The sequence below is a fragment of the Phragmites australis genome, chromosome 7, assembly GCF_958298935.1.
Source record: "Phragmites australis chromosome 7, lpPhrAust1.1, whole genome shotgun sequence".
Taxonomy (NCBI): domain Eukaryota; kingdom Viridiplantae; phylum Streptophyta; class Magnoliopsida; order Poales; family Poaceae; genus Phragmites; species Phragmites australis.
In genome coordinates, this window is record NC_084927.1 from 26526239 (window position 1) to 26551646 (window position 25408).

At 47.2% G+C, this 25408-nt stretch overlaps 5 protein-coding genes across 8 annotated transcripts; 2 read left to right on the forward strand and 3 right to left on the reverse strand.

Moving 5' to 3' along the window:
* The first annotated feature begins 1184 nt into the window (after positions 1–1184).
* Positions 1185–6339, forward strand: LOC133924432 (glycosyl hydrolase 5 family protein-like). The gene is made up of 3 exons (XM_062369951.1): positions 1185–1961; positions 2064–2311; positions 5097–6339. The coding sequence occupies exons 1-3, from the start codon at positions 1551–1553 to the stop codon at positions 6136–6138; spliced, it is 1701 nt and encodes a 566-aa protein (XP_062225935.1). The 5' UTR covers positions 1185–1550; the 3' UTR covers positions 6139–6339.
* A 2303-nt stretch (positions 6340–8642) lies between these two features.
* LOC133924433 (uncharacterized) lies at positions 8643–9764 on the forward strand. The gene is made up of 2 exons (XM_062369952.1): positions 8643–9261; positions 9375–9764. Exons 1-2 carry the CDS (start codon positions 8740–8742, stop codon positions 9678–9680), a joined length of 828 nt encoding a protein of 275 aa, XP_062225936.1. The 5' UTR covers positions 8643–8739; the 3' UTR covers positions 9681–9764.
* Positions 9765–10633: 869 nt separating this feature from the next.
* On the reverse strand, positions 10634–13529 carry LOC133924434 (protein-L-isoaspartate O-methyltransferase). The gene is made up of 5 exons (XM_062369953.1): positions 13392–13529; positions 13085–13275; positions 11919–12186; positions 11622–11786; positions 10634–11092 (listed from the first exon to the last, which is right to left on the reverse strand). The coding sequence occupies exons 2-5, from the start codon at positions 13223–13225 to the stop codon at positions 10842–10844; spliced, it is 825 nt and encodes a 274-aa protein (XP_062225937.1). The 5' UTR covers positions 13226–13275; positions 13392–13529; the 3' UTR covers positions 10634–10841.
* LOC133924436 (protein MHF2 homolog) lies at positions 13382–15665 on the reverse strand. 4 transcript variants are annotated; one of them, XM_062369956.1, is made up of 6 exons: positions 15525–15665; positions 15306–15392; positions 15140–15179; positions 13933–13986; positions 13736–13840; positions 13382–13591 (listed from the first exon to the last, which is right to left on the reverse strand). In XM_062369956.1, the coding sequence occupies exons 1-5, from the start codon at positions 15576–15578 to the stop codon at positions 13737–13739; spliced, it is 339 nt and encodes a 112-aa protein (XP_062225940.1). In that variant the 5' UTR covers positions 15579–15665; the 3' UTR covers positions 13382–13591; position 13736. The 4 variants fall into 4 exon arrangements, with proteins under 4 accessions (XP_062225940.1, XP_062225942.1, XP_062225939.1 ...); XM_062369958.1 differs by having other exon boundaries at positions 15140–15187; XM_062369955.1 differs by having other exon boundaries at positions 13382–13840.
* Positions 15666–21699: 6034 nt separating this feature from the next.
* On the reverse strand, positions 21700–23506 carry LOC133923555 (protein JINGUBANG-like). The gene has a single exon (XM_062368838.1). It carries the CDS (start codon positions 23425–23427, stop codon positions 22069–22071), a length of 1359 nt encoding a protein of 452 aa, XP_062224822.1. The 5' UTR covers positions 23428–23506; the 3' UTR covers positions 21700–22068.
* Positions 23507–25408: the final 1902 nt, after the last annotated feature.

Here is a 25408-nt window from a genome sequence, read left to right on the forward strand (position 1 = left end):
AAGGGGACACAGATTATTGCCTACGCCATTGCTCTAATGTATCATCATTTGAATCAATTGTCTTTTGATATGTTATTTTAGAGTAAGGCCGTGTTTGTTTGAGCTTCTGCTTTTGAGCTTCTCTGAAAAGCAGTGTTTTTGGCTTTTCTGAAAAGCTGCTTTTGGAAATAGGTTATTGGCTTCTACAATAAATTTTTGGCTTCTCAGCACATAGCTTCTTAGAGAAGCACATCTCAGCGAGCTTCTCAGCTTTAGTTCATTTTCCTCAGAAACAGACTTCTGGCTTCTCCAGAAGCCACTTCTCCAGAACCTCGTTTGTTCTGGCTTCTGACTTCTGGCTTCTGCCAGTAGCAGAAGCAGTTTCAGAAGCAGCAAACAAACACAGCTTAAATCTCCTTTGTTCAAAACCATAAAAAATAAATGGAATGTGCAGAAATACATTTGGTTTATCCAGATTACTTTATTTCTTTTGTTCTTTGATCATTCTTTGGGACGGTATATTCTCATGGATGAAAAAATGTAAACGCAAAGTCACTCCAAGGTATAGTGTAGTCCAATTATTGAGGTCATATGTATGAATTGTCTCCTTTCCACTCTCTGCGATTTGGCATGCATACCTGAATTTAGCATACTTGAGTTTGAGTGCTTAAATTCAACAACTTCAGAAATGCTTCGGCCGGAGGAGGGAAAAGGAGCAGATTACGGCAGGATCATCAGTCCAAGATGAATCTTTTGAGCTTGTCAATGACAACTGAAAGATAAGGATTACTTTTGCATTCGAACTCCAAAAATACGGACTGAGCCAGCTTTAGAAGAGAAGAGCCTGATGTCGTCAGTATGCCCAACTTCTTTTCCTCTGTTTGTTCATTCACATGTCGCCATTTTATTTTCCTTCAGTTGAAGAACGCAATCTGCATATTCAGGCAGTCCATTCCTAATCGATCTGATAATCCATATTTGGAATCGCGTGTAGTTTGCATGATCTTGCAGCGATAGTGGAACGATACATTCTTAGATTAAAAGCAAAACACATTTCAGGTTTGGACGAGCCCCTCATAAATAGGAAGTAAACAGATTTCAAGCACAGCCTTGAACAGCTATTAATTGCACCAGGGTAGTACAGTACTGCTACAAATGGAGTAGACGAGTAGTAGCCAACATGGACATCAAATTGGAAAGGACGGAAAAAATTAACTGCAAGAGTTTGGTGGCCACTTCACTCCAAACTCCCACCGGCCGGCCTCCGGTTTCTTTCTCACCTCTGATGTGAATTAGGAGCACAGCACTGATCTCATTAGCCATTACAATGGCCTTCCTTGAAGCATAGATTATACTGAAACAGTTGTTGCAGCCCAGCCTTAAAGCATCAGCAAGACTGCAAGAGTACTTGCTGCCGAGGAGATCCCTGCACACACGCCGAGGCCCAGCGGCGCCGCTTTGTCAGCCACCATGTTGATGATCCCTTGAGGCCTCACCATTCCGCATGGTGAAGCAACCTTGCTAGTATACACAGTGACCGCTCTTACTTGCCCTTCACTTTCACCATCGCCATGAGCTCTAGTTCTCTCGCCGCGTGGCTTGCCCTTGTGGTTCTTGCCTTGGCGTGCCACCATGGGCCGGCGGGCGCGGCAGCCGTGGCGCTGTCGACGGCGTCGCGGTGGATCGTGGACGAGAGCGGGAGCCGGGTGAAGCTGGCGTGCGTGAACTGGCCGTCCCACCTGGAGCCGATGCTCGCGGAGGGGCTGGGCAAGCAGCCCGTGGGCGCCATCGCCGGGGACGTGGCCGCCATGGGGTTCAACTGCGTCAGGCTCACCTGGCCGACGTTCCTGGTCACCAGCGCCTCCTACTCGAACCTCACCGTCGCGCAGTCCTTCCAGCGGCTCAACCTCACCGAGTCGCTCGCCGGCATCAGGGTGAACAACCCCGGCATCGTGGACCTCAGGCTCATCGACGCGTTCAAGGCAAGTCTTGTCTAGTCTCTCCGCATGAATGACACGCTCGTCTTTGGCATTGATCAAACAGACGTGACATGGATGTCGTCGTGCAACTTCGCATGCATGCAGGCCGTGGTGATCAGCCTGGGCGAGAGCAACGTGATGGTGATCCTGGACAATCACGTGAGCAAGCCCGGGTGGTGCTGCGGCAACACCGACGGCAACGGCTTCTTCGGCGACGCCTACTTCGACCCGGACGTTTGGATCGACGGCCTCACCAGGATGGCCACCATGTTCGCCGGCGCCCCCAACGTCGTCGGAATGAGCCTCAGGAACGAGCTCAGGGGGCCCAGGCAGAACGCGAACGACTGGTACAAGTAAGTGAACTGCTCATTTCTCCGGAGGATACAAACACGATTACTCCACTAGCTCTCAGTGATTTTACCTTCATGGTAATGGACTAATGGGTATTACCACTAGTCCACTAGCTCTCAGTGTCGTGCTACCTGCCACGTTGATCTGTCGTTTGCCATGTCCGTAACCAGTAAATGAAACCAGTGGTTGGCGGATCCGTGTCCGTGGTTGGCAGCTGGAGCAATGGAGTAGCAGTGCAGAGTAGTAGCTATCTTTACATCTCTGCACTGCTCCTGCACAGCACGTGAAGATCAGTAATGGCCTCTCTTGCAGAGTTACAGTAGTAGTTTGCATTATTCATTCGCTGTACCACCAGCAGCATTTCATCCTTCGTTCTGCAGACAACCACCGTTGCTTTGCAAGCCACGGCGGTGGCGAGCAGAAGTTGAGCTCTGTTTGGTTTTATTTTGATGGTAGATTTCAGACTCAAAAGTAAAAAAAACAAACTATCATATTATAAAAACGAAATTTCATAATTTATAAGTCTAAATTATACTATAAAATCTTATAATCTACCGTCTGATAAGATTATAGATAAGAAAAGGTTTCATAAATTTTACATATATCTACTACTTAAAAAATACATAATAGTTACCATATCAGCGAGGACATCCTACCTCCACGTCCTGCAGACTAACTCTAAACTTCGCAAAAATTACTCAACTCATACTGCTCGATAAATACACGATATTCTTCCCTCTTCACCCGTTCGTCTCCCAAACTACCTCCCCCTTCTCTCTCTCATCCCCGTCCCGCTCCACCAACCCATCCCGCAACCCACCACCACTCCGCTCGCGGCTTGCCATGGCAAAGACCACACAACCCTCTGCCCGGGACCGGGAGTAGTCCGCCTCCCCGCCACCTTACCACCACCCACATCTCTCCACCGCCCTCGGCGCCGAGTCACCCTGTCCGGGACGCCGTCGCCTCCTGGCGCCCGTACGCCAAGGAGAAGGCCCCGTCGCCCAGCCACGTGTTGGCGACCCGCACCATCTCCTTTATCCGTGCGCTCATCACGCCTCCCCTTCCGTGCACTACCAAAAAATCCAATGAATGGCGCGGAGATATGGAGGGATGCACGAGGACCTCCCGGCGGGGTGGATCGAGCGCGTCGAGATCAAGGGTGGTTAGAAGCAGGCTAGATCCGTGTGGTCTCTCGGTGGATTCATGCGGCCGAGGAGGAGAGGGTTGGGATCACACGTCGCCGGTGCTGTTCATGCCTGTGTGGCCGTGGGTGTCTGCTTTTTTCTCGCGTGGTTCCTTTTCTTCTCTCGGGAGAGACAGGAGACAAAGAGAGGAGGGAGCGGAGGAGCCTATGAATGGAAGGAATTTTGCTAGATGCACACTGGGCTTTCCCAAAAATGACGGGTAGCTTAACGATGTTTTCAAGTTTGAGCCATGTAGTTGAATCTTCATCTTTCGTCACTCTTTTTCACGCATTCCAGCAGTTTTTTTGCACGTGAGAATAACTTTTTTTTTCTGCAGGGAATTTCTGAAAATTCTAGTTAAATCTTTTTGTTTTAGCCTTAATTAGGGCACGATAGTATAGGAAGTAAATTGTTTTTTTACGTGGAACGTTTCTGTAAAAACATAAGTAGTACATCAATCTAAGGCAGCAATACGCACTATTGTCATATTTGGTTCTATTAGAGGGTGCTGATAAAGATATGAGGCTAAAAACCGGGCAAAGACATAGGAGGAGATACGCAAATGAAGAGCCCATCTCTACTCCACACATGCCAGACGAGCTCACTAGCTGCATTGGCCTGTCTCTACATCCATACACCAAGACAGTAGGCCCATGCTGGCCACCTCAGTAGCCGGCCTGCATAGCACCCGGAGTCCTGGACTAGGCCACGTCATCCACTACTAGCCTGAGCACACACCGCGCTGCATTGATCAAATCGGCCTGCACCAACTATTTTAGAGGAGTCAATAATATTATCGTATGCAAATTTTTGGCTCCCGTCACCCTACACGCTCGACCCCATTGTCCCATATCGAGCCGCCATCATCTCAAGGTACGCTACCCTTTCTCCTTTTCCTTTGTGCCACTACCGGCGACCCCTGACTCCAGCCGCCACCACCCTCAACCCTAGCTGTCACAACTGCTCGCGCCAGAGAGAAGAGAGGGTTGGGCGAGGAGGGACAAAGAGATGGGATAAGGGAGAGGGAGTTGGGCTGGGTTGTTCGGCCTGCCAGCCCGAGCGAGGAGAAAGGGAGAGAGAGAAGGGAAAGGATGGGCCATGCCCATTTCGGCCGACCCAGTAAAAAGGAGAAGAAAAAGTGGGAAAAAAGAAAATAGAAAAATGAGCCCAATAGAACCTATATGTACAGTAATTTTTAATAATTTTTAGTATTTTCAGAACTTAGTGGATGCATGTATAAATTAAACTGTATAGTTGAATGTCCATATATCATATCCACCATGTAAATTAGACGTGCACTATATCCGTGTGTAGCACCACAATACCAGTGCCACCAACGCTACGTCCTCCCTCATCATCTGGGCTATCATCACGCTCGTCTTTGGACTGCCGTGCAAGGAGATCCACATCGGCGGGCACCACAGGTGACGGCAAGGACGAGAACACTCTGTCTACTATATTATTTACTGTAATTTTTATACTCTCGTTACAACTGTCGTTACAACTCATATACATTGAACTAGTTAAATTAAATTCTCACTATCTAAAGCTAAACCAACCATACCACTAGCTGAAAACCACCGCGTGTACACGCATGTAGGTACATGCAGCGCGGCGCGGAGGCTGTGCACGCGGCGAACCCGCGCGTGCTCGTCATCCTCTCGGGCCTCAGCTTCGACAACGACCTGGCGTTCCTCAACTCGCGGCAGGTGAACCTCAGCTTCACGGGGAAGGTGGCGTTCGAGGTGCACTGGTACGGCTTCTCCAACGGGCAGGAGTGGAGCACGGGCAACGCCAACCAGGTGTGCGCGCGCATCTCTGCCAGCGTGTCCCGCCGCGCGCTCTACCTGCTCGACCAGGGCTGGCCCGTCTTCCTGAGCGAGTTCGGCGTCGACAACCGCGGCGGCAACACCAACGACAACCGGTACTACGGGTGCGTTGCCGCCGTGGCCGCCGACCTGGACCTGGACTGGGCGCTCTGGACGCTGCAGGGTAGCTACTACATCCGGGAGGGCATCCTGGGGCTCGACGAGGTCTACGGCGTGCTCGACTGGGCCTGGTGCAAGCCGCGCAACGACACCGCGCTGCGCAGGATCCACGCCCTGCAGCGCCCCTTCAGAGGCCCCGGTCTCGCGGAGGCGGCGCCGTACACGGTGCTGTTCCACCCGGTGACGGGGCTGTGCGTGGTGCGGCGGTCCCTGACGCAGCCGCTGGAGCTGGGCCCGTGCAACGAGACGGAGGCGTGGACGTACAACACGCAGCAGCAGAGGCTGGTGCTGCGGGACAGCTCGCTGCTGTGCCTCCGCGCGGAGGGCGCCGGCAGGCCCGCGCACCTCGGTGTGACGTGCGGCGACGAGCTGGCACGGTGGCGCCTCGTGTCGGATTCCAAGCTGCACGTCGCCGTCAACGCGTCGTCGTCCTCTTCCTCCTCCGGGAGCAGCGACGGGATGCTCTGCCTGGACGTGGGCGCGGACGGCCGGAGCGTGGTGACCAACCCGTGCCGGTGCCTGAGCGCGGACAACAGCTGCGACCCGGAGAGCCAGTGGTTCAAGCTCGTGAGCAGCACGAGGAGCGTGGCCAGCAAGAGCATGCTCGCGCAGCTGCCTCTCAAGCTCAAAAACTGGAAGATTAGGTCGTTTTGATCGTAGGCTTCCACCTTACCGAGAAAATTGTACATGAGCTCAAGCTCACACGTACGTAAGCTGTAGCACGATCTAGAGCGACGGGAGAGATAAACGCTAGCTGCCCTAGAACTTGAGCAGAGTTCTTAAGGCAACTAGTCAGCATTTCGGCATAATCCATTTGAACATGCACAATCCCTAATTCAACATCTGTTTTTCTTATGTCCCATTGCTAAAGTTGCTTGGGGTGTTATGGCTATGTGTATTGGTGCTGTTACTATTCCTAATTCTGTGCAGCAGTATTATGAGTGGATTGACAGTCATTTACCTCATGGGAGATCTTTTCATGTAATTGGGCTTGCAGCTTTACGCCGGGTAATTTAGAAAGCTCGTAACAAGGCTTATTTTGATTAAAAAGTTGATTCGTGATCCTTGCGAAATTATTTTTCATACTATATCTTTTCTAATCTTGTGGGTAGATTTGCTGAATGAAATGAGTAAAGAGATCTTCTCAGAGGTCAGAAGTGCACAAATGCCTGCTTCAGACGGTGTCCCAACTTCTCTCTGCGTGGCAGTATCGCACAAGATCCCCACCTGGTGGTCCGCTTCTTCTCTTGCCAAGGGTTGGCAATGCGGATGATCTGGCACCATAGGAGGAAGGCGACGATCACAGCTAAAATCTTGATGCTGGCTGAAGTTGGTGCTTGTTGGACAATGTTGCCTGTTATGACTTATGAGGAGAACCTAAGTGCCTTTTATACTTCTAGTCTAATACTAGAAAGGAGGGCACGGCGTTGCCGCGCTTGGATGCCCTCGCTTGATGGCCCGCATATGCAGAACATTGGAAGCTGCTGGAATCTGGATGCGTAGGATAGTTTGGATGGCAGCTAGTTTGCAGAAGCTGAGTGCTATGTATGGTAGATAGAATGCACGATGAGTCTTGTATTGTAGGTAACGTAGTTCGAATGCCAGCCAATTTGCAGAACATTAGAAGTTGTTGGAGCGCGGATGGTGAACAGAAACGCTGTCTTTTGCACTGTTGGCCCGCAGACGGAATCCTAAAGTTTTGGTGGGATCATGGACAGGCATCGTTCATCAAATCAAATGAATTGCTTACTCGAATCAGCATTGAAGTGATAGTGCAATCTGTGTAAGGTGACCTCCTAATTCAGGTAAGCAGAGGAGGAGGAGGCAACCATGGGTAGACGAAACTGATAATACGTGTAATGCTACATTTATATGCAGCGTGTTAGAATAGATGGAAATGAGGTATTTCAAAGAAAATCAATTTTTCACCGTATAAACTAAGGATGAAAATAATTTTAGAAATTACTCCATCATATAATAAAAATATTAGTGAATTTCATTTTTGAGATTTTATATAAGGTCTTAGTAATTGTTAGAAGTTATAAAAGTAGTATTTTTTTGGAGAATTTTAATTTAAATTATACATAAGATTTTTTGTGTGAATCAATTAAAATGGGTTGCACATAGATTATGAACACGTACAAAAACTTATAAGATTTTTTAAGAAACAAAAGACTACTGATTTTTTTAAAAAACAAAAGACCACCGTGCATATAAACAATACTATTGGTGAATAATAAATTTTTAACCGTGGACTGACGGAATCGCTAGCTTTGTAAGAAGAAACCTAGAATAGTGGTGGTTTTATGAAATAGCCGTAAATAATGGTAGTTTTGTGACTAAGCAAAAAAACGGTGAGTTCGTGAAATTAACTCGAAGATTAATCTATCACTTGCCAGCTCAGCCAGCCAAGGCTGGTCGGCCACATGGATCGTGGGCTGCACCCATATGCTGATGGGCCGACGTTGGGCCATGTTACGATCTCTCTCAAAAATCCAGCGAAATATAGTGTCTAATAATAATAGCTTTAGAACTCAGAGATTCGGAGGTTCGGTAGCAAGACCATGAGGGAGAAAAGAAGGAAACGACACTGTAGAGGTTTTAGAGAGGTTTCGTCGGACGGTGCTAATCCGTGCGTGCGTCCGGAGGGTAGCTCGTGGACCTTCCGATAGCCTATAACTTTTTTTTGGAAGTTTTTTTCTCCGTAATTTTCTTTTTTAAAACATTTTAAAAAGAATTTCTACTTCAAAGTTATCGAGCAAAGTTTTGAGAAAAAATTACTAAGAAAACGTTTTTAAGAAAAAATTATTAAGAAAAAAATTTCTGTGAGCCGCGACTTGGACTACCACGTATGATGCATGTGTTGGTCACTCGCGGACACGCCTAAATCAGGATTTTCGGGTTAAGTCTGGGTTCTTCACACCCTCGCCTCCGCTGCGTCCAGCGCTAGCTCAAGTATTCGGCGTACTCCCTTTACTGGGCCCATTCGGAGGTCGGAAGCGAGTAGCAGGCTTTCACACACGGTCCCCCTTCCTTGGGACTTCCAGCCCATTCGCTCCTCCTTCATCACTTGCCTGGGTCGTGCTTGCTGACGGCCGAGAAGTATCAGATGATCAATAGTATCTCCTCAAAAAAGAAAGAAAGGAACTGATCAACAGTGGTGGCCTGGTGGGTGTTCTGAACAACTTGTGAACACGGCGACCAGATAAAACACGTCATGTGACCAACGAGTGAGCCTGCACTCTCCACGAGAACATGCTCTGCACCCCGCCCCAAACGCTGCACCCGTCGCTGCGCCTGCGGCCGAGGCCATTCCCGCGCGCGCCGCGATGCTCCAACGACCCCGCGCCGTCGCCGTCGCCGTCGCCTTCGTCCCCCGCGGCCGCCGGCAGCATCCGTCGCCTGGTGCTCCCACCCGAGGGCCGCGCGAAGCTGGACCCGCGCCCCGACCGTGACTTCTACGCGTTCCCGCGCCTCGTCACGCACGTGGACGACGGCTTCACCGCCACGCTCACGGACCTCTACCGGGAGCGCCTCCGCCCCGGGTGGGACGTGCTCGACCTCATGAGCTCCTGGGTCAGCCACCTGCCGCCGGAGGTCCAGTTCCAGCGCGTCGTCGGCCACGGGCTCAACGCGCAGGAGCTCGCCAGGAACCCGCGCCTGGACTACTTCTTCGTCAAGGACCTCAACGCGGACCAGCAGTTCGAGCTCGAGAGCAGCAGCTTCGACGCCGTGCTCTGCACCGTCAGCGTGCAGTACCTGCAGTCCCCTGAAAAGGTATCTTCTTTCAACTGCAGTTAACAGCTAATACAGTTTTTTTTCTTCTCCGCTTTATATTCGCATTGACGAACTGATTAAGCCGGCATATGAATCTTGGTTAATTTGGTGAGGTTTTCGCGGAGATCTTCCGGGTGCTGAAGCCGGGGGGCGTGTGCATCGTGAGCTTCAGCAACCGGATGTTCTACGGGAAGGCCATCGGCGCATGGCGGGAGGGCACCGCCTACAGCCGCGTCCAGCTCGTGACGCAGTACTTCCAGTGCGTGGAGGGGTTCACGCAGCCCGAGGTGGTCAGGAAGCAGCCCTCGCGCGGCGGGTCGTCGGCCTCGCCGCTGGACGCCGTGATGAGGCTGTTTGCGATGGCCAGCTCCGACCCGTTCTACGCCGTCGTCTCGTACAAGAACTTCAAGCCGATGTAAAACCTAGATTGATACTTCCTCCATTTACAAATACTCTGTAAATATAGGTCGTTTTAACCTTCTTAATTATTCTCTAAATATAAATTATTCTCGAACTCCTATATATTTGTTTCTCTTTTATTCTAGTCTTACCCTTATTTAATAAATGCTACTACTTTCACAAATGAATGAGTTATCTTTTTCAATGCAGAATAAATAAAGAATAAGAAGATCATTTAATCTACTTTTTTAATTCTTATGTATAAATCTAAAACGATTTATATTTATAATTGGAGGGAGTACTAAGTTAACTTTCATCACTTTATTTTTTTACAAATACTTACACTACCATACCAGTATAGGCCCACCATAAAAAAAAAAGAACGGCAGACACTCGTATTAAAAATTTCCAATATGCGTACCAGACATTGGTCAAATTTCTTCTAAACATTTCATCAATGCGCTTACATGACCCTAATTACTTGGGGGTATTTTTGTCAATCCCCTCAAAAAGATGAATGCCTTGGGGTTTGTGTCTTGGTCAAAATGGCCAATTAAATGGAAACGGAGGGAGTACAAATCCTATGCCGGTATTGGGATATGTAATATTTATACTTCTTTCACAATATTTATCCATATTTATCATTACTATAAACTAAAGAATATTAAAATCGAGTGAAAAAAATACAGTGAGATGACCATTCTACTCCTAATCAATACGAGAATGAGAGCAGGTAATTCACCAACGTTGAAGTAAATGTATGCATGCACTCAAGGGTATAGTAGGAAAATGAACCATAAAGCATCTTTGGTTACTACAATTGACAAACAATTTGAGACAGATACTCCCGAAGGTATGGACAAACATTGCGAAACGGAGGGAATAGCCATTAGTGATGAAAAGACTAGTTCGCAGATGTGCAATAGTAGTCCAGTGACATCATACATAGCATCAGTGATGCCGATTTTATTAAAAAAAAGAAGAAAATTAATCTCTATTATGAAGAAAATCAAATCAAAAACCTTAACAACTGTTTCTAACGTTCTACAACGTTGTTAGCTAAACATCACCAAACCGAAACCACCTAGATATTCAGAAGAAACACGAGGAGGTCCGATCGTAGCGATCATATATATGTACAGACACTTCGAGGTCCATAGACCATAGCAAAGGGACCTTAATCAGGGGTCTTGCAACTGAGCAGAGCGGCTGGTTAGAGGGACGTAGCGCACGGACACGTCGTTCCGGACGCTGATCGATCCGTCGGCGTTCTTGTCCACCACCTGCAGGTCCTGGAAGTAGCTGCCTACAGGAACGACCATCCGGCCGCCAGGCTTCAGCTGCTCGAGCAGAGGCTGAGGGATCTCCGGTGCCGCCGCGCCGACATGGATAGCGTCATAGGGTGCTGCGTCTGGAAAGCCAAGCCTGCCATCTGTAGTTTTGAGAACAGACAAAGATCTTAAGCTTCAGGTGATCTCAGAGTTTACTGACATGAATAGAGGCGAGGTGCTCTAGCTAAGGAGCATCAAGAACACCCTTGGGAGTCATGACAGAATGCGAAGGATCAACAATCAAAACACAAGTTTGGACATGTGTTTTGCAGTAACAATTTGATAATTACTCTTCATTTGAGACAACAGCAACAGTGCTAGCAATGATTCATATCTGCTTGAAGAAAAAATGTACTGCCAACTGCCTATGTTCCTCCTCCACCAACGGATAGACCGGTTTTTACATCATTAAAATTGAAAATCACCGCTTTTAAAGTACTCAAATAGAATGCCATGCCAGTAAACAGAACCAATAGTAGCTAACGTTGCCTCATCATAACATGTGTACCAAACAAAAGTAAAGTGAACAGGAGTCAAGATTAGAAGCTTTACAAGGGGAAGTGCGGATTTTTTTCTTAATGCATTTAATGGCTCAACATACTACAGTCACACTCACACAAGTTACCATACCTGCAACATGAAAAGAAAGCGATCCATCCTTCAGTAATGGAGCTGCAGCGCTTCTTTGGGCATTTTCAATAGAAGAAGCAACAATCTGAGGAATGTGTTCAATTCCTACCCCACGACCTTCCGGTCCAACCATCATTGCAAAACAAGCTGTCAAGTAGCCACTACCTACAAGGTGATAGGAATGCATGTCGATGACAGCAGTTAGGAAAAAAATGAAATTAGAAGTTGACAATTTGTTCATTCAACAGTAAAATCTGATGGACAATAACAAACAGCGACAGAGTATCTGCAACACACCTGATCCAACATCCAGAGCATGCATGCCTGGCTGCAAATGATCCTTCAATAGTTCTAAGCAGGTTGCATGCATGTGAGGAGCAGATATTGTCGCATTGTAACCAATAGGCATAGGACTGTCAATGTAAGGGGCACCCTCTGGTACAAATAATGCTCTATCAATTGTTTCCATTACTTCAGCCACTTCATCAGTTCTAACAGCACCATACTGCTTTAGGTACTCGACCAGAGCTTTGTTCTTGTCCAGTGATCCTTGAGTCCAAAATTGCTGAAGGTTGAGGAAGGAATGGTGAGATGCGCTCCTTTGTATGTATGGCAACAGGATAAAATTGCATCAATGAACAGATTATATGCATCACAGTGATAGTTTGACATCACTTTCTTTTCTTATACAAAACTGCTGAAGCATAAATAAACAGAAAGGACTAGTTTGTCACCAAGTCCTTTAACAATAATAACAAATTATATGTCTATTAACTTGGTAGCTTCTCTTGAAGAATAATTCGGTGTAGATTCAACATGATCTCATCAAACTACAGATGCACAATAAATAGTATATATCCAGCTAGTTCAATTCTAGTATCATGAACCCTCCCCTCTTCTACCTGGATTGCTGTACTTGGATTTATCAGAAGCAGTTACACATTTGCAAGCAGCAAATGCCCCTCCAAAAATCTCTGTGGATTACTCTAAAAAATTATCCGTGGATTCAAAACGAAGCTGATATATACCAAAAAGTTTCGGTAAGATACGATCTTCAGTTAAAGCACCTCCACAGTAGTGGCGCACCTGATAGAAGCTGGCTAACAGTGAATTTCAGCTCCCTCAAACAAAAGGGTGATTTTAGCATCAAAACCTGGATTCAAAATGAAGCTATACTAGATTAAGCCAAGTATCCCCAAGCATCCCCTCTTCTAGGGAAACCCTAGGAATCATTTTTTTTAGGAAGCCCTAGGAATCAAATTGGCTCTGCTGCTCTCAAATTTGTGCCTCCAAACAAAATCTGCAACTCAGTTCTATTTAATCTGGTTAACCGCAAAAGCGCAACCATCCAATTTACGGTAACAAGCAACAAATAATTATGCGGGGGACTTGAGGCTCGCCGCGGTTCCTTGACCAACAGGACACAAACAGAGGGGAGGGAGGGGGTGGGGGTGCGTGCGTACCGCCATCCGGTGGAACGGGATGCAGCGCCGCAGCGGCGTCGGCGGCGGCCTCGCAGTGACGGGGGCGAGGAGGCGGCGACGGGGGAGCGCGGCGGAGGAAGGCGAGAGGCAGCGGGCCGGGGAGGCGGATGCGGCGTTCATGGTACAACCAGTATCAGGAATTCAGAATACGAGTGCCAAACAAGACGATACTGCAGGTTCAGATAATTTCTTGGTTGGAACCAAATACGATACGAGGTTGTTTTCAACTTCAGCGCAGTGATGACGTTTGTGTCAAATACGATATGAGGGCGAAAATAATCGATACCTGCATCTGTAACTTCTTAAGGCAAGTTACTACTATTTCAGAAAGATACATCACCAAAGTACACACTTTTTAGCCCAAGTTTCTTGAAGCTACGGACTAGACATGCAGCTAAGAGCATCTGCTGACATAGCCGGTCTGCTTCCCTGATTAACCATCTGGATCCAACCGTTTCCTCTTGCCAAGTTCAGCGGACGTAGAAGCTGCGTGTGTTGTAGGCATTAATCAGCCACATGATTAAGCCGAAGCATTCGTACAAAAACTATAGGCCATTGGGCATCTTCATCTTGTTACGCCAGTGGTGTGATGCAGCCCAAATAAATGGATTTGGAAGCACCCTGTGGTACCTCAGAAGTCCAAAAGGAGTTGCGGCAATACGCGCTCTAGATGGGTGGGTTCAATAACAGTTGATTCCTCGGCCTCAGCGATAAAAGCAGAACGTTGAATAGCCTCTGCAAGAGAAATATGTAGAGTTAAACCGCGGAAATGGAATTGCCGTCATTTGTTAGCATGAGGTTATGCAGGATTTTTCAGAGGTACAAACCTGTAACAAATATCCGTAGAAATTCACAGCTGACTTTAAGTGCACTTGCATTGGCTGCCAGGTGAACAGCATGTCAGCATATCATGTGCAATAAGGTTTTGAGAGAAGTCACTTTAAACAGTATATTGTCCAATAGAAACATAAGGGAGAAAACAATAGAGTCAAATACAGCTTCCTAGTTCTTTCAAGAATCAATGCTTAATTTTTTTAATGGAAACCCAGTCCCCCAGTTTTTCATTAAAGAAAAACTGTCCATTCACCGAAGTTTGTTACATCCATCTTAGTGATACACCACAAGTTGCTGCCAGGACTAAGCCAGCCATAACAAAGACCCCAAAGTAATAAAAGTTGGATTTAACAAAGGATCTGGGAACCTTTCACCATCAAGTTCCAATCTAGACAACAACCAGAAGACACACAAAAAAAAAAAAAAACACTACTCATGGGGCATCAGTACAAAAGAGTCATGTTTTGCCCAGCTATTCTTGAACATTTAAGGCATGTAAGTGCGACTGTACAAGTACGTTTGTGTTGAACAGGGTCAAATTGTTTTAGGTTTTTTGTAATAGCCATTGCCTATTGCCAAATTAGATGATGTTATGTCTACTGTAACAATACAGCTAACATTGGAAAGGCTAGAAGGACTAGAAGCCATCGACTTGAACAGAAAACAGGAGCTAAGTTGAAAGAATTCTAGAGGCCATCGACTTACAGTTATAATTACTAATCAGAGTACATGAAAGACTAACTGATGAATATATGTTCAGTTCAGATTAAGTGTATGGCTTGTCATACTCAAACTTGCTACAACTGTAATGTGTGCAGCCCCATTAAATATTTCAGAAAGAACTTGTAACTGCAAATTTCGTCTGGCAGACATATTTTACTGGTCGTGAATTGTGATGTTTGATATACTAGGTAAGCATATCCCTATGTAGCCAGGTCAAAAAGTTTAAGCACCAATTTTGCTCTGTTTCTGTTTACACGAAATTTATCCAAGAAGATTAGAAACTTCAGAAACATTGGCTAAAGAGTTTCCGTGCAAATTGATGCTGTTCGACTGCACCAAAGACCAACATATGCACTTACTAGAAGCTATTTCATACTACTGTTTGTCAAAGTGTCCTGATATGTAAGCATGTAAGAAATCCTTACAGCAGTCTAGCAAAAAAAAAAAAAAAAAAAAAAAAAAAGAGCACTCACTTACCAGTTGTACTTCGATTTCTTCTCGAGGTATCCGGAGCAGGCTGCCAATCATCAGAAAATAAAACACCCAGATCAGAAATACACAGCAACATGGACAATTAGTAGGGGAAAGAGGGGCGGTCAGAAACATCAGAGCATCTAAGGGTTCGGCTGGACCAGCAAATCACCTCAACGTCGACGACCTCGTTGCCGTCACCGCTGCCCCTCTCGCCCCGCCGGCTCCACACCAGCTTGAAGATGGCGTGGATCAGTTCCTGCTCAAATCCCCCAAAAGAGGTTACAGCTCCCAGCAGCGCGTCACCAGATCGACCAACCCAACTTCTCGGAAACCAGAGTTTCAGCCAAAAGGCACATCCGAGGAGCGAGGGTCGGGCAGGAGAACTCACCGGATCGAAGGTCTCGGCGGCGCGCGAGCCGCCCGTCGTCGCTTCTTCGTCCATTGCGGCGTGCGGTTTGCCGGGGGGCAGGGGCGGGAAGCGCGGGGAGGAGCTAGGGCAGGGAAGCGCTGCCCTGGTGGGCCCCGTGGGCCGTTTCTGGAAATGATGGTTAGGAGTCTGGGCTTTGGACGCGAATTAGTTTAGGCCCAAAATAAGGGATTAAGAATAGAAAAAAAGAAGGTTTCGTATCAAATACAGGCTTGAAAAAAAATTCAAAATAAAAAAGTTAGTAATTTCTTATTTATTCCCTTCATTAGCCAGTGTGATTAAGCGTCTTTGCTCCCTGACTACCTGAGTCCGTCTTCCACTCTCCTTCACTGCTTTATCAAGGGACGGATCCATAGGGGGGCTGAGGGGGCTCAAGCTAACACCAATGAAAGAAAGAGGTTGAGCAGAAGGAAGAAGAAGAAGGGGAGAGAGTAGGAGGAAGAAAAGGAGAGCACTCTACATTTCAATCCTCATGATCGGTTTTGAGATTTTGATGGTTCGAGACGAAACTAAAAAGAATCTGTTGTATTGAAACATAAAAAAAAAAATTAAATAAATTGTGAAAATAATATTCAGTGTATTAAAGAATTATTTCTGATAAACACTTAAAGTATATCCATGGGTCGGATGGCCCACATCGGCCGGCATGGATACAGTCTTCCATGTGACGCTTGAAGGAGGCTAGGGCTGCCGTCGAGGGTGTGCTGAGAAAGTCGAGTAGATGACCCGACATGGTGCCGCGCTGCGCGCGCCCACCAGCGCCAGCCCCATGTACATGGACGTCGACGACAACACGATGTTGCCAGCACGGTTGGAGGAGGTGGCGGCGATGACCATTGGTAAAGGTGTGAGGTGAAGCACAGGGTCGTCTGCCCGCCAGAGAGGCAGAGGAGGAGGCAGATCAGGACTGTATGAGTGAAAGTGATCTCATCGACTATTCAACTTTTCTACGTCTGAGAAGATTGCTAATTTGGGCCACTACTAACTTATTACGAAGGAACCAAACTAGCAAAATTGTTTCTTTTGGATCAGCCAAAAGCCAAATCCAATGCATGATCTTGTAACTGCAGTCCATGTATACATATATAGGAGGAGGCCCCTAAGTTTTAGGGGGCTGGGGCTGCCGCGCCACTTGCCCCTCTCGAGGGCCGGTCCTGTCATTCCTGCATCCGCCACCAGCTTTTATCCACATCTTGAGATCAATGTTGATTTGTTTAGTCATCCATAAGATCCATGTACTGTTTATGAATAGGTATATCTCTATTTGACACAGTTTCAGATTCAAAATATCTTGAAGCTGGTCAAACCTAACTTCAAAAAATATTGGATCTTAGCTATGAATGGATTGGAGTTATTTAGTTGAGTCATTTTTATTTTAAATAAAAATTTAAATTATTTTTTATACTATAAATTATAGATCCAACGTAAATTTTGAAGCTGAAACGGTGCCAAACATAATAGCTCTGTAAAATCACGTTCTCGATGCATGCATGCATGCAAACTGGGTCGGAGGAGCTAGGAATTACGGCGTTTCCGAGAGTAGGGGCGACACTGACACGCGATACTGTAGCAGTAGTTGAGACGCGTGCGTCTTTCTCGGAGGTCAAATCTGCGATCCATCGCTAGCTTCCGAGGTCTGAACATAGTGCTGCACCAAGTTCACAGTCACAGTGATCATGGACCTCCTTTGCCGGCCTGCTTTGCTTCCAGGGACACACATCACTGGTGACACTTGACCAAACGCGATCGCTCGATTCATTTCTTAACGACTTGTCAGTTGTTTCTTCGTCTCGCCTGCGCGCGTACCGTGAAGTTTCTGGAAAGCCAGGAAAGGGAATACTCTTATCGAGTCCAATCATAAGGGGCCTGAAGGCCGCATATTATTTATTGTACTCTACTCTAGTCCTGGAGCACTGGCTTAGCTTGGGTGACTAGGGATATGTTTCTTCTTCTCGCCATGGCCTAGCTACTGAATATGTAGGCGAGGCAATGCTCGTTCCAATCATCGTCACATGGACCTACTATGCCGATGTCTCTTTGTCGAGTCAATTCATGAGTAACATAAACAGAACACACTCGTTGGCAGTAGCGGAGCTTAAGAAAAAAAAAACCAAGAGGGGCCAGATGATGAAGCCGACACCTATAACAATGACAAGAAATACCTACGAGGAATAACAAGCCAGAATGCAATCGGCAAGAACTATGCTTATGCATGACAGCTTACGTTCGCGGCAACAACCAAGTGAAGAGTTTACGGTCGCGGTAGCAACAAAGTGAAGAGCATGTTTCATCTTTATACGATCACAACATTCTATACAACTATGTTTGACTGTTAAGAAAAATTGATAATCAGATAATTGAATTATTCGTCGATCATATAAATATGAATTTACAATCCAAGTCAGTACAAGAAAACACAATGTAATGAAGCTACCCCACATATTTCACCTTACTAATTAGGTATAGGCACGGGAATTTTTTTAGTTTCAAAGTAGGGGCCATGGGCCCTTTTTGCCAACGCTAAGCCTAGCCATTGCTAGTCGGAGAGATTGTGATTAGCCAGAGCTACAGCGGAGTCTGGACATGCAGACTGACACACCACATGCAAGCATGTATGTAGCTGTTGACATGACCTAGCTAATTGCCAGTTGATCTAATTGATCGATCAAACTGATGTGGTCGAATATTTCAAGTTCCGAGTGTCCATGTGCCGCCTGTTTTTGTAGATAAATAGCCACGATCTCAGTTACAAGTAGTCGTGACGTGCTCCGTTCATGCATGCACCTTCCAAGCTCCGTTGAAACCACGCGGACATGGGCGGCGGTTTTCAGTCTTGAGGCACTTGTTTTTGACCTCGACATGGCAGATCGGCATATTGCAATCAAGTTCAAGGCGCCCCTACCAGCTTGAAGTTTAGAAACAGGGGTGCATGTTTTGCATTGGACACAGGAAACGCTAATCTTTACTCACACTCCATTACAGTATTACACCATTGAATTTTTATCAAGTTGGCACGTTCCATTATATTGCGTTTTGAATTTGAATCCAAACGAATAGCTGAGAGCAGATATGTAGGGTGTGTTTGCCAATGAGAAATTATTATTCTTGCCAGAAACAGAAGAATACCTACAAAATGGGTAATTTGGTTCATGGTACTTCTTGCAAGAAACAAAGAGAAACATTTTTTTATATTAGCAGGAAAATCACTCAAAATATTGTTTCTCACTGAATCAATTTCCCCCTGTGACATACAATCTGTTGATGACCGAAATTGATATAATGTGAAGAATTTCGGTTCTGAAAATTTTCTGATTGACTGGTGAACAATACTCCAATCAAATGAACAGTAATCTCTGACAAGTGAACATTGATTCAGATCAGTGAACAGTGATTTTCATACCAGTGAATACGATTAGTGTTCATGACTAATGACCAGACGACCAGTGATCATGTTTTGTTCCTGCAGTTGGTCTCCGAACGGATGGAAGAGTTGGTCGAATCTAAAGAAGGCTGAACTACATTAAAGCGTATCGGGTAGATATATGTGAGTTTTACGTGTTCAAATAGGAAATATATGTTTGTTATAGAAAGTTTGGAGATCAGGTAGGCATAGCCGAATTATATATGTTAGTCTTGTTTGATTTGAATTAGGAGTCCTGATCTCTTACGGCTAAGACCTGTTGTCCTTTAAATATGAGAGGTTCATGATCGATTAAGGACATCAACCAATTGATCAAACATAATTTACATTATCTTTCGTCTTTTGCCTAGCTCTTGTAGTCATGTTCCTCCTTCCTCCTGCTGCTACTACTCATTCTAGATCTCGATGACCAAGGACAAGCCGCCGGCTAACCGTGCCCTGACGGGTCCCTCTTGAGTGTGATTTGCTGACGAAGATTCTTTGCCGCAGTGCTAGACTAGGCTTCCCAGGTGTTGCTTGCTGGGTTAGTTATACTTTGCCGGTTTGCTCGTAAATCGGTCGCTCGTTACCGTGAAAGTGCAATAGTTACCCCCGCTGTTGTATGCCTTGCGCGTGCCGCTGCGGATTGCACACGAGGTGCTCGTGTGTTGGCACGAGCATCTATTTTTTTGTGCCAACACAATATTTAAAAACCTGAATCTACTAGGTAGGGGTGATTAATGGAGCGTGTGGAGACGTGAGTTAGTGGAGGTGATTAAACTATTTTTTACCATCTTTAATTCAAGCAAATATGACCTAATTAGGTAGGGGTGATTAATGGAGTGTGTGGAGACGTGAGTTAGTGGAGGTGATTAAACTATTTTTTACCATCTTCAATTCAAACAAACATGACCTAATTAGGTAGGGGTGATTAATGGAGCGTGTGGAGGCGTGAGTTAGTGGAGGTGATTAAACTATTTCCACTCCTACACACCGCTGCTCCATGGATCCGGCCAATCGCGACAACCCAGCTCTGCCTACCTCTCTAATTTTGGCGCAACTAGCGCGATTACTTATTAACCCTATCCAGCCTTTCCCACTCATTTGTCGCCTAGCCCAGCTCGATCACCCAGACTACATTAAGCTGCCTGCTTTGAGATCAGAGGCATCAGCCACTGATGGTACCGGTACTTTTTTTTTTCACGCTTCCTAATGATCCTGCGTCTGAAAAATGAGATCATGCCTCATGCGATGAAGAATGGTAGCTGTCTGCAGGGATAAAGGGAGGGGGCTTTCTTGGTCACTGAACTTATAAGACCTCATGGGGAGGAAGGCTAGTCTGATGCCATCGACCTTGGACAGTAGAGAAGTATTAGATGGGTTGATGCTGGAACAAGAGAGCTTTAAAATGAAGAGATTAGCATGGTGACAAACTGTGGATACGGATTTGATAGCGGGCGTGCTAGAGGGAGGAGGGGTGAGGCGAGGGACCGTGAAGTCCGCTTCATCGGGGTCTCATCTGTTCGTTGGGAGGTTAAAGGGATAACTCAACCTTAATGTATGTATATGATAGTCATGATTTATCACTGAACACAATGAAAAACAGGCGACCGTAGAATAACACCTTTTTTCCTCCGATCGCCAAATGCGATTACCATATTATTACCCACAGGGACGTGTTTATCTGTTCTTTAACTCTTGGTGATGTGTCAACAATCTGCTGCGCTGCATGGGGTTAAGCTACGTTGCTGTCCTCAACAAGCAGGTGCGTATATACAAGTGTCATTCGTCATCTAGCTCATGCAGTCATCACCAATTCAACCCACTGCCGAAAATATCACCAGGAAAAGGCTGCAGCAGCCAGCAGGTACGTTTGTTTCTTTTCTTTAGTTAACTGCCATTTGACAGCACAAAAGATAAGATAAACAAAGATCCTTAAGATTATACTGTATCCATTAAGCACTACTACTGTTGATGGGATGTACGCTTATTTTAACCTTAAGCACTACAGCACAAAAGGTAGGCGACATAACTATCAATATAATAATAATATGTCTATTGTTCCTTTGTTAATCTTTAAACTTTGTATCTACTACTAATTTATCATATGCCGCAAGCTCAAAATAAGGCTAGGTCAGCAGTTGATATGCTCACCTCCGCTGCAATCAGCCACGCCAACGTGAGTAAGGAATTCACCTGCAGCTGCAGGCCATCTCCAACTCCCCGGCGATGCGCAAGACCGCTTTACAGCTTCACGAAGTTTTCACATGTTCAAAATTAAATAGTTTGGAGTTGGGCAATTGAAAGTCACACGATTTTGGCCCCGATTGGAAGACGAGAAATCTTTTTGGATTCTTACAGGAAAATAAATTGTTTCATGTACGAATCTGCGAAATTCATGCGCTCTGGATAGATCCAACGTTAGCCTAACAAAATATTCCTCTAGTCGTTTTTCCAGTCGTCCAGCCTCGAGATTTACAAGTGGAGCTTGTGGTTTTTGTATCTTTACATCTACTATGTGGAATTTGACACTGTTGCTTCTTTTGACTAAGATGGCAGTCGCATAGTTCTTCCTTTCCCTTTTGCTTTTGAAAAGTAACGATCGAACTAAAGAAGCAACTAAGATGTTCCCTTCCTATTTCGGCCACTTTTTTCCATTAATAGTGGTCATAACCGTCATGGAATTAGTAGAGGTAAGACACAGGGCACAATGGAGGGAAATGCAGAAACTTCCTGAACAAATTTGCAATCGCGAAATAGCTTCGCAATACTCCAAAAATATAGCTGACATTCCCCTCTCTTTGTATGTACACAAACGTATCTGAGACCAAACCAAAACTTGGTAGGAAAAAGAAAGGGATGTTTTGTTTATGTTTTAAGCTTGTCAACCTGTGCCACAATATTTTGTCAAAGCCTCACAATTTAACAAGCAAGGGGAATTCTTATCATATTTTTCTGAGTCTTTGGCACGTAAGACTCAGACTATCTAACTTATCAAACTTATCTAACCTTAGACTACCAAAATATAGCAACCGTGGTTACAAAAACAAACAAACCCAAAATACGCTGGCTTACGTTAAAAAAAATGGCGCCAAACCGTACCTACTACGAACCCGACACCCGCAGCGACCAGACCCGCACCTCGCCGTCGAAGGTCGCACTGCACACTCGCCACTCCTCGTCGCCGTCGACGCCTCCCCGCCGCTGCTTCTGTTTTGGCACAGGCGCCGCCGCGACCGACCTGACGGCGGTTCCGTGCCCGTCGATCACGGCGACGCAAGCGTACCCTCTTCCGTCCGGGGCGCGCCGCCAGGCCCGCACCGTCTGGTCCGCCGACCCGCTGACCACCAGCCCGCCCGCCGCGCACGCGATGGACAGCACCGCCTTGCGGTGGCCCCTCAGCGCCCCGATCACGACCATGTGGCTCGCGATGTCCTCCCGCTCCCACACCACGATGGACCGGTCGTTGCCGCCCGAGTACAGCGCCTGCCCCCCGCACCCGATAGCCACCGCGTTCACCGCCGCCGTGTGGCGGGACAGGGTGGCGACCAGGTGGTAAACCGGCTTCTTGCTGTGCGCGCGTCGGGTCTTGTCGGAGGCGGGCCGGGGCGCCCAGACGCGGACGCGCCTGTCGGCGGAGCCGGTGTACACCGTGCCGTCGGGCGCCACGGCGACGGCGTTGACGGCGTCGTCGTGCGCCGGCAGCGACTGCAGGCAGCGGAGGGACGGGAGGGCCCATACCTTGAGCGTCTTGTCCCAGGAGACGGAAAAGAGGAGGCGGCCGTCGGCGGAGGCCGCGACTCCGGACACGGTGTCGGCGTGCTCTATCCAGAGCCGGCGGTGGTGGCGGCGGACAGACACGTGGTTGGACGGGACGGGGAACCGGCGGAGGCGATCGGAGACCGTGGGGAGCGCGGCGGCGAGGCGGAGCCTCGCAGGCGCGTGTGAGGAGACCCGCCACAGGCGCAGCCTCCCGTCCTGGTGGCCCGTCACGGCGGCAGCGCCGCCGTGGAGGTGCGCCACGCACTTCACCGAGCCCGCAGTATCGGTGGCATCCGCGGAGTCGGACGTGGAAGTCGCCTCGAGGGTAGACAGGTCGTGGAGCGCCACTGACGCCGGCCGCGCCACGACGAGACCGTGCGTGGAGTCCACTGCCGATACGACGGCAGCCGCGGACGATGCGGAGGCTGCGGACAGAGGAAGGATCGTGGTGACGTGGACGAAGGACGCCGCGAGGCAGGTGCTTGTCGCGGCAGAGAGCGAAGGAAGCGAAGGGAGGGACGTCGACGACGACGCTTCCGACACGGCCGCCGCCGAGGCGGAGGACGACGTGGAGACGGTCGACGAGGAGGACGACACCGCCGTGGCCAGCTTGTTATTGCTACTGTCGCCTTTGTTGTTCCCATCGCCATCGCCGGCGGCGGTGTTGCCGGTGGCCATGCAGAGCCGCGGGAGAAGCTGCATTTGGAGCGTGACAGGCTACAACTTTGTGCGCGATAGATAATACTCTGGCACGGTCCGCGCGAGTGGAATGGAGGGTCAGCTCGACTGCAACGCGAGTGTATTTGTACAACGCGCGGATTTCCCGGGACCGGGAATATCCGACGACTCGGGTTCGTAACGGTGATTTCAATCTAGTTTTATAATTTTTTTCGTTTATAGATGAAAAGACAGTTAATTCACAAAATTTTGCTAAAATTTAAGTTGGTTTTCATTCCTTGTTCTGTAGGTTTTACCTGTCATTAAAAATTTAAAATTAGATATTTTGTTTCATTGAAATTTTAATTGCAGCCGCGTGACCCGGGTCGAGCTGATTTGACCCGTCGGCACGCGCTCGGTCTGTCGACAGCTCGGGATAAGGTGTCGGAGGCTCGGAGCGATGTCCGGCGACGGCGACGGCGCTGCCTGCGAGTCGCTGCGATGTCAATGCCTGAGCCCTGATGTGATGAACGGCAGAACGGGTGTGTGCGCTTCCCGGAAGTCCCGACCAAGGTGGGCCAGGTGTTGGTAGAGTTTTCAGTCAGTCTACAGTTGTACATGGAATGAATGTGACGAGGATTTGCTCCACTGTAACTGTAAAAATTCCTCCCAAACGGGATGCCAAGCACCAGTAGCTGAGCCAGACGTTAATTGTGTTTCTTAGGCTGACTCTAGCGGGTCGCTATCTAGCGCTATAAGAGCTGATACTGTGTCCAAGTGGCCGCAAAATACTCCTACGGAGTTGCTATCTTGTGCTACAGTGCAGCGATAGTGATGCGGCTAGCCGAAGTGGGCTGCAAATTTGAGAAAGGCGGGGAGCTACAATACTATTTATATAGAATGAATATGAGTTGAAAGAAAGTAAGAGAGTAATATAATATAGAAAATAAGTAGATAAAAAAATAAAAAGTATTGTAATAATGTTAGAGAATATTAGAGATAAATTTTTAAAGTATTCACTAAAAATAACCTTAGTCGGTACCCATCTTCCACTTACATACAATGGTGATGTTTTATATATGAATACTCGTTATCTGAAATGTGGCACATTTCATACTAGCACAGTAGAGTAGTATTGCCCGACCGGACAGTTGGAGCAGACAGTAGTATTGTGATCCAGCATGTTCGGAGAAAGCTGCTAATTTGAAGAGCATCGAGGTTACTTCTTGATAATGATTTTAGCGTATACCGATTGATAGACGTGTAAATGACGTTTGCGGTGTGCGTGTTTGTGATGAACTCAAAAACACAGGGATTATCTAAGTTCAAGCATCCCTCAGGATAACAACTATACATCTTGTAGATTTTCTTATCAGAGTTTATGAATTAGTTAGAGATAAATTTTTATCACTCATTCCTCGTCCCTTTACAAACAGGGTCCTCCTCTATTTATATATTAAAGAAAAGGAGAATTTACAAGAGGGTCCTGCTCAAAAAACCTATGTCTCGCCATATATTCTACTCTTCGATCATCATCATGGAGAAACGGGGTAAACCTAACTTGCATTGCTCTGCATGCATGTTCCATCCATGGAACATCGCCACACTTACCTCCCCTGGTCGCCTGGCCTATCCCATCGCCATACGCTGCAAGTTCGTCTATCAAAGCCGCCCCGTCCCCGCGCTCTGCGAGCCTACCTGCAAAAATCATCCACTTGTCTGATCGTTCTGCAGATCCTGTCTCACTCGTCATGTGGTGCAAGTCGGTCTGCAAACCCAACTTTATAGCAATTAATGCTATGGGATGGGGCACTACCCATCTGCGACGGCCACGACTTTGTTCGCTGGAGGAGGTACTTCGGGAAGGAAGACATTTGAGTATACATTAATAAATGCGATTAGACAGATTAGGTATGGACGTGGGTTGATATCTTTTGGGCACACCTTGTTAAGGTCAGTGAAATCGATGCACATCCTCCATTTACTATTGTTTTTTCGGACCATGACTGGGTTTTCTAACCACTCT

Coding starts and splice junctions, on each gene's coding strand:
- LOC133924436 (XM_062369956.1), bottom strand. CDS start 15,578: ATGGACGAAGAAGCGACGACGGGCGGCTCGCGCGCCGCCGAGACCTTC. Junction 15,180..15,305: donor ACGAGGTCGTCGACGTTGAG/GTGATTTGCTGG, acceptor GATGATTGGCAG/CCTGCTCCGGATACCTCGAG. Junction 13,987..15,139: donor AAGAAATCGAAGTACAACTG/GTAAGTGAGTGC, acceptor TTCACCTGGCAG/CCAATGCAAGTGCACTTAAA.
- LOC133923555 (XM_062368838.1), bottom strand. CDS start 23,427: ATGCAGCTTCTCCCGCGGCTCTGCATGGCCACCGGCAACACCGCCGCC.
- LOC133924433 (XM_062369952.1), top strand. CDS start 8,740: ATGCTCTGCACCCCGCCCCAAACGCTGCACCCGTCGCTGCGCCTGCGG. Junction 9,262..9,374: donor ACCTGCAGTCCCCTGAAAAG/GTATCTTCTTTC, acceptor TAATTTGGTGAG/GTTTTCGCGGAGATCTTCCG.
- LOC133924434 (XM_062369953.1), bottom strand. CDS start 13,225: ATGAACGCCGCATCCGCCTCCCCGGCCCGCTGCCTCTCGCCTTCCTCC. Junction 11,787..11,918: donor TGCTCTGGATGTTGGATCAG/GTGTGTTGCAGA, acceptor ATCACCTTGTAG/GTAGTGGCTACTTGACAGCT. Junction 11,093..11,621: donor GCTTTCTTTTCATGTTGCAG/GTATGGTAACTT, acceptor TCAAAACTACAG/ATGGCAGGCTTGGCTTTCCA.
- LOC133924432 (XM_062369951.1), top strand. CDS start 1,551: ATGAGCTCTAGTTCTCTCGCCGCGTGGCTTGCCCTTGTGGTTCTTGCC. Junction 1,962..2,063: donor GGCTCATCGACGCGTTCAAG/GCAAGTCTTGTC, acceptor GCATGCATGCAG/GCCGTGGTGATCAGCCTGGG. Junction 2,312..5,096: donor AACGCGAACGACTGGTACAA/GTAAGTGAACTG, acceptor ACACGCATGTAG/GTACATGCAGCGCGGCGCGG.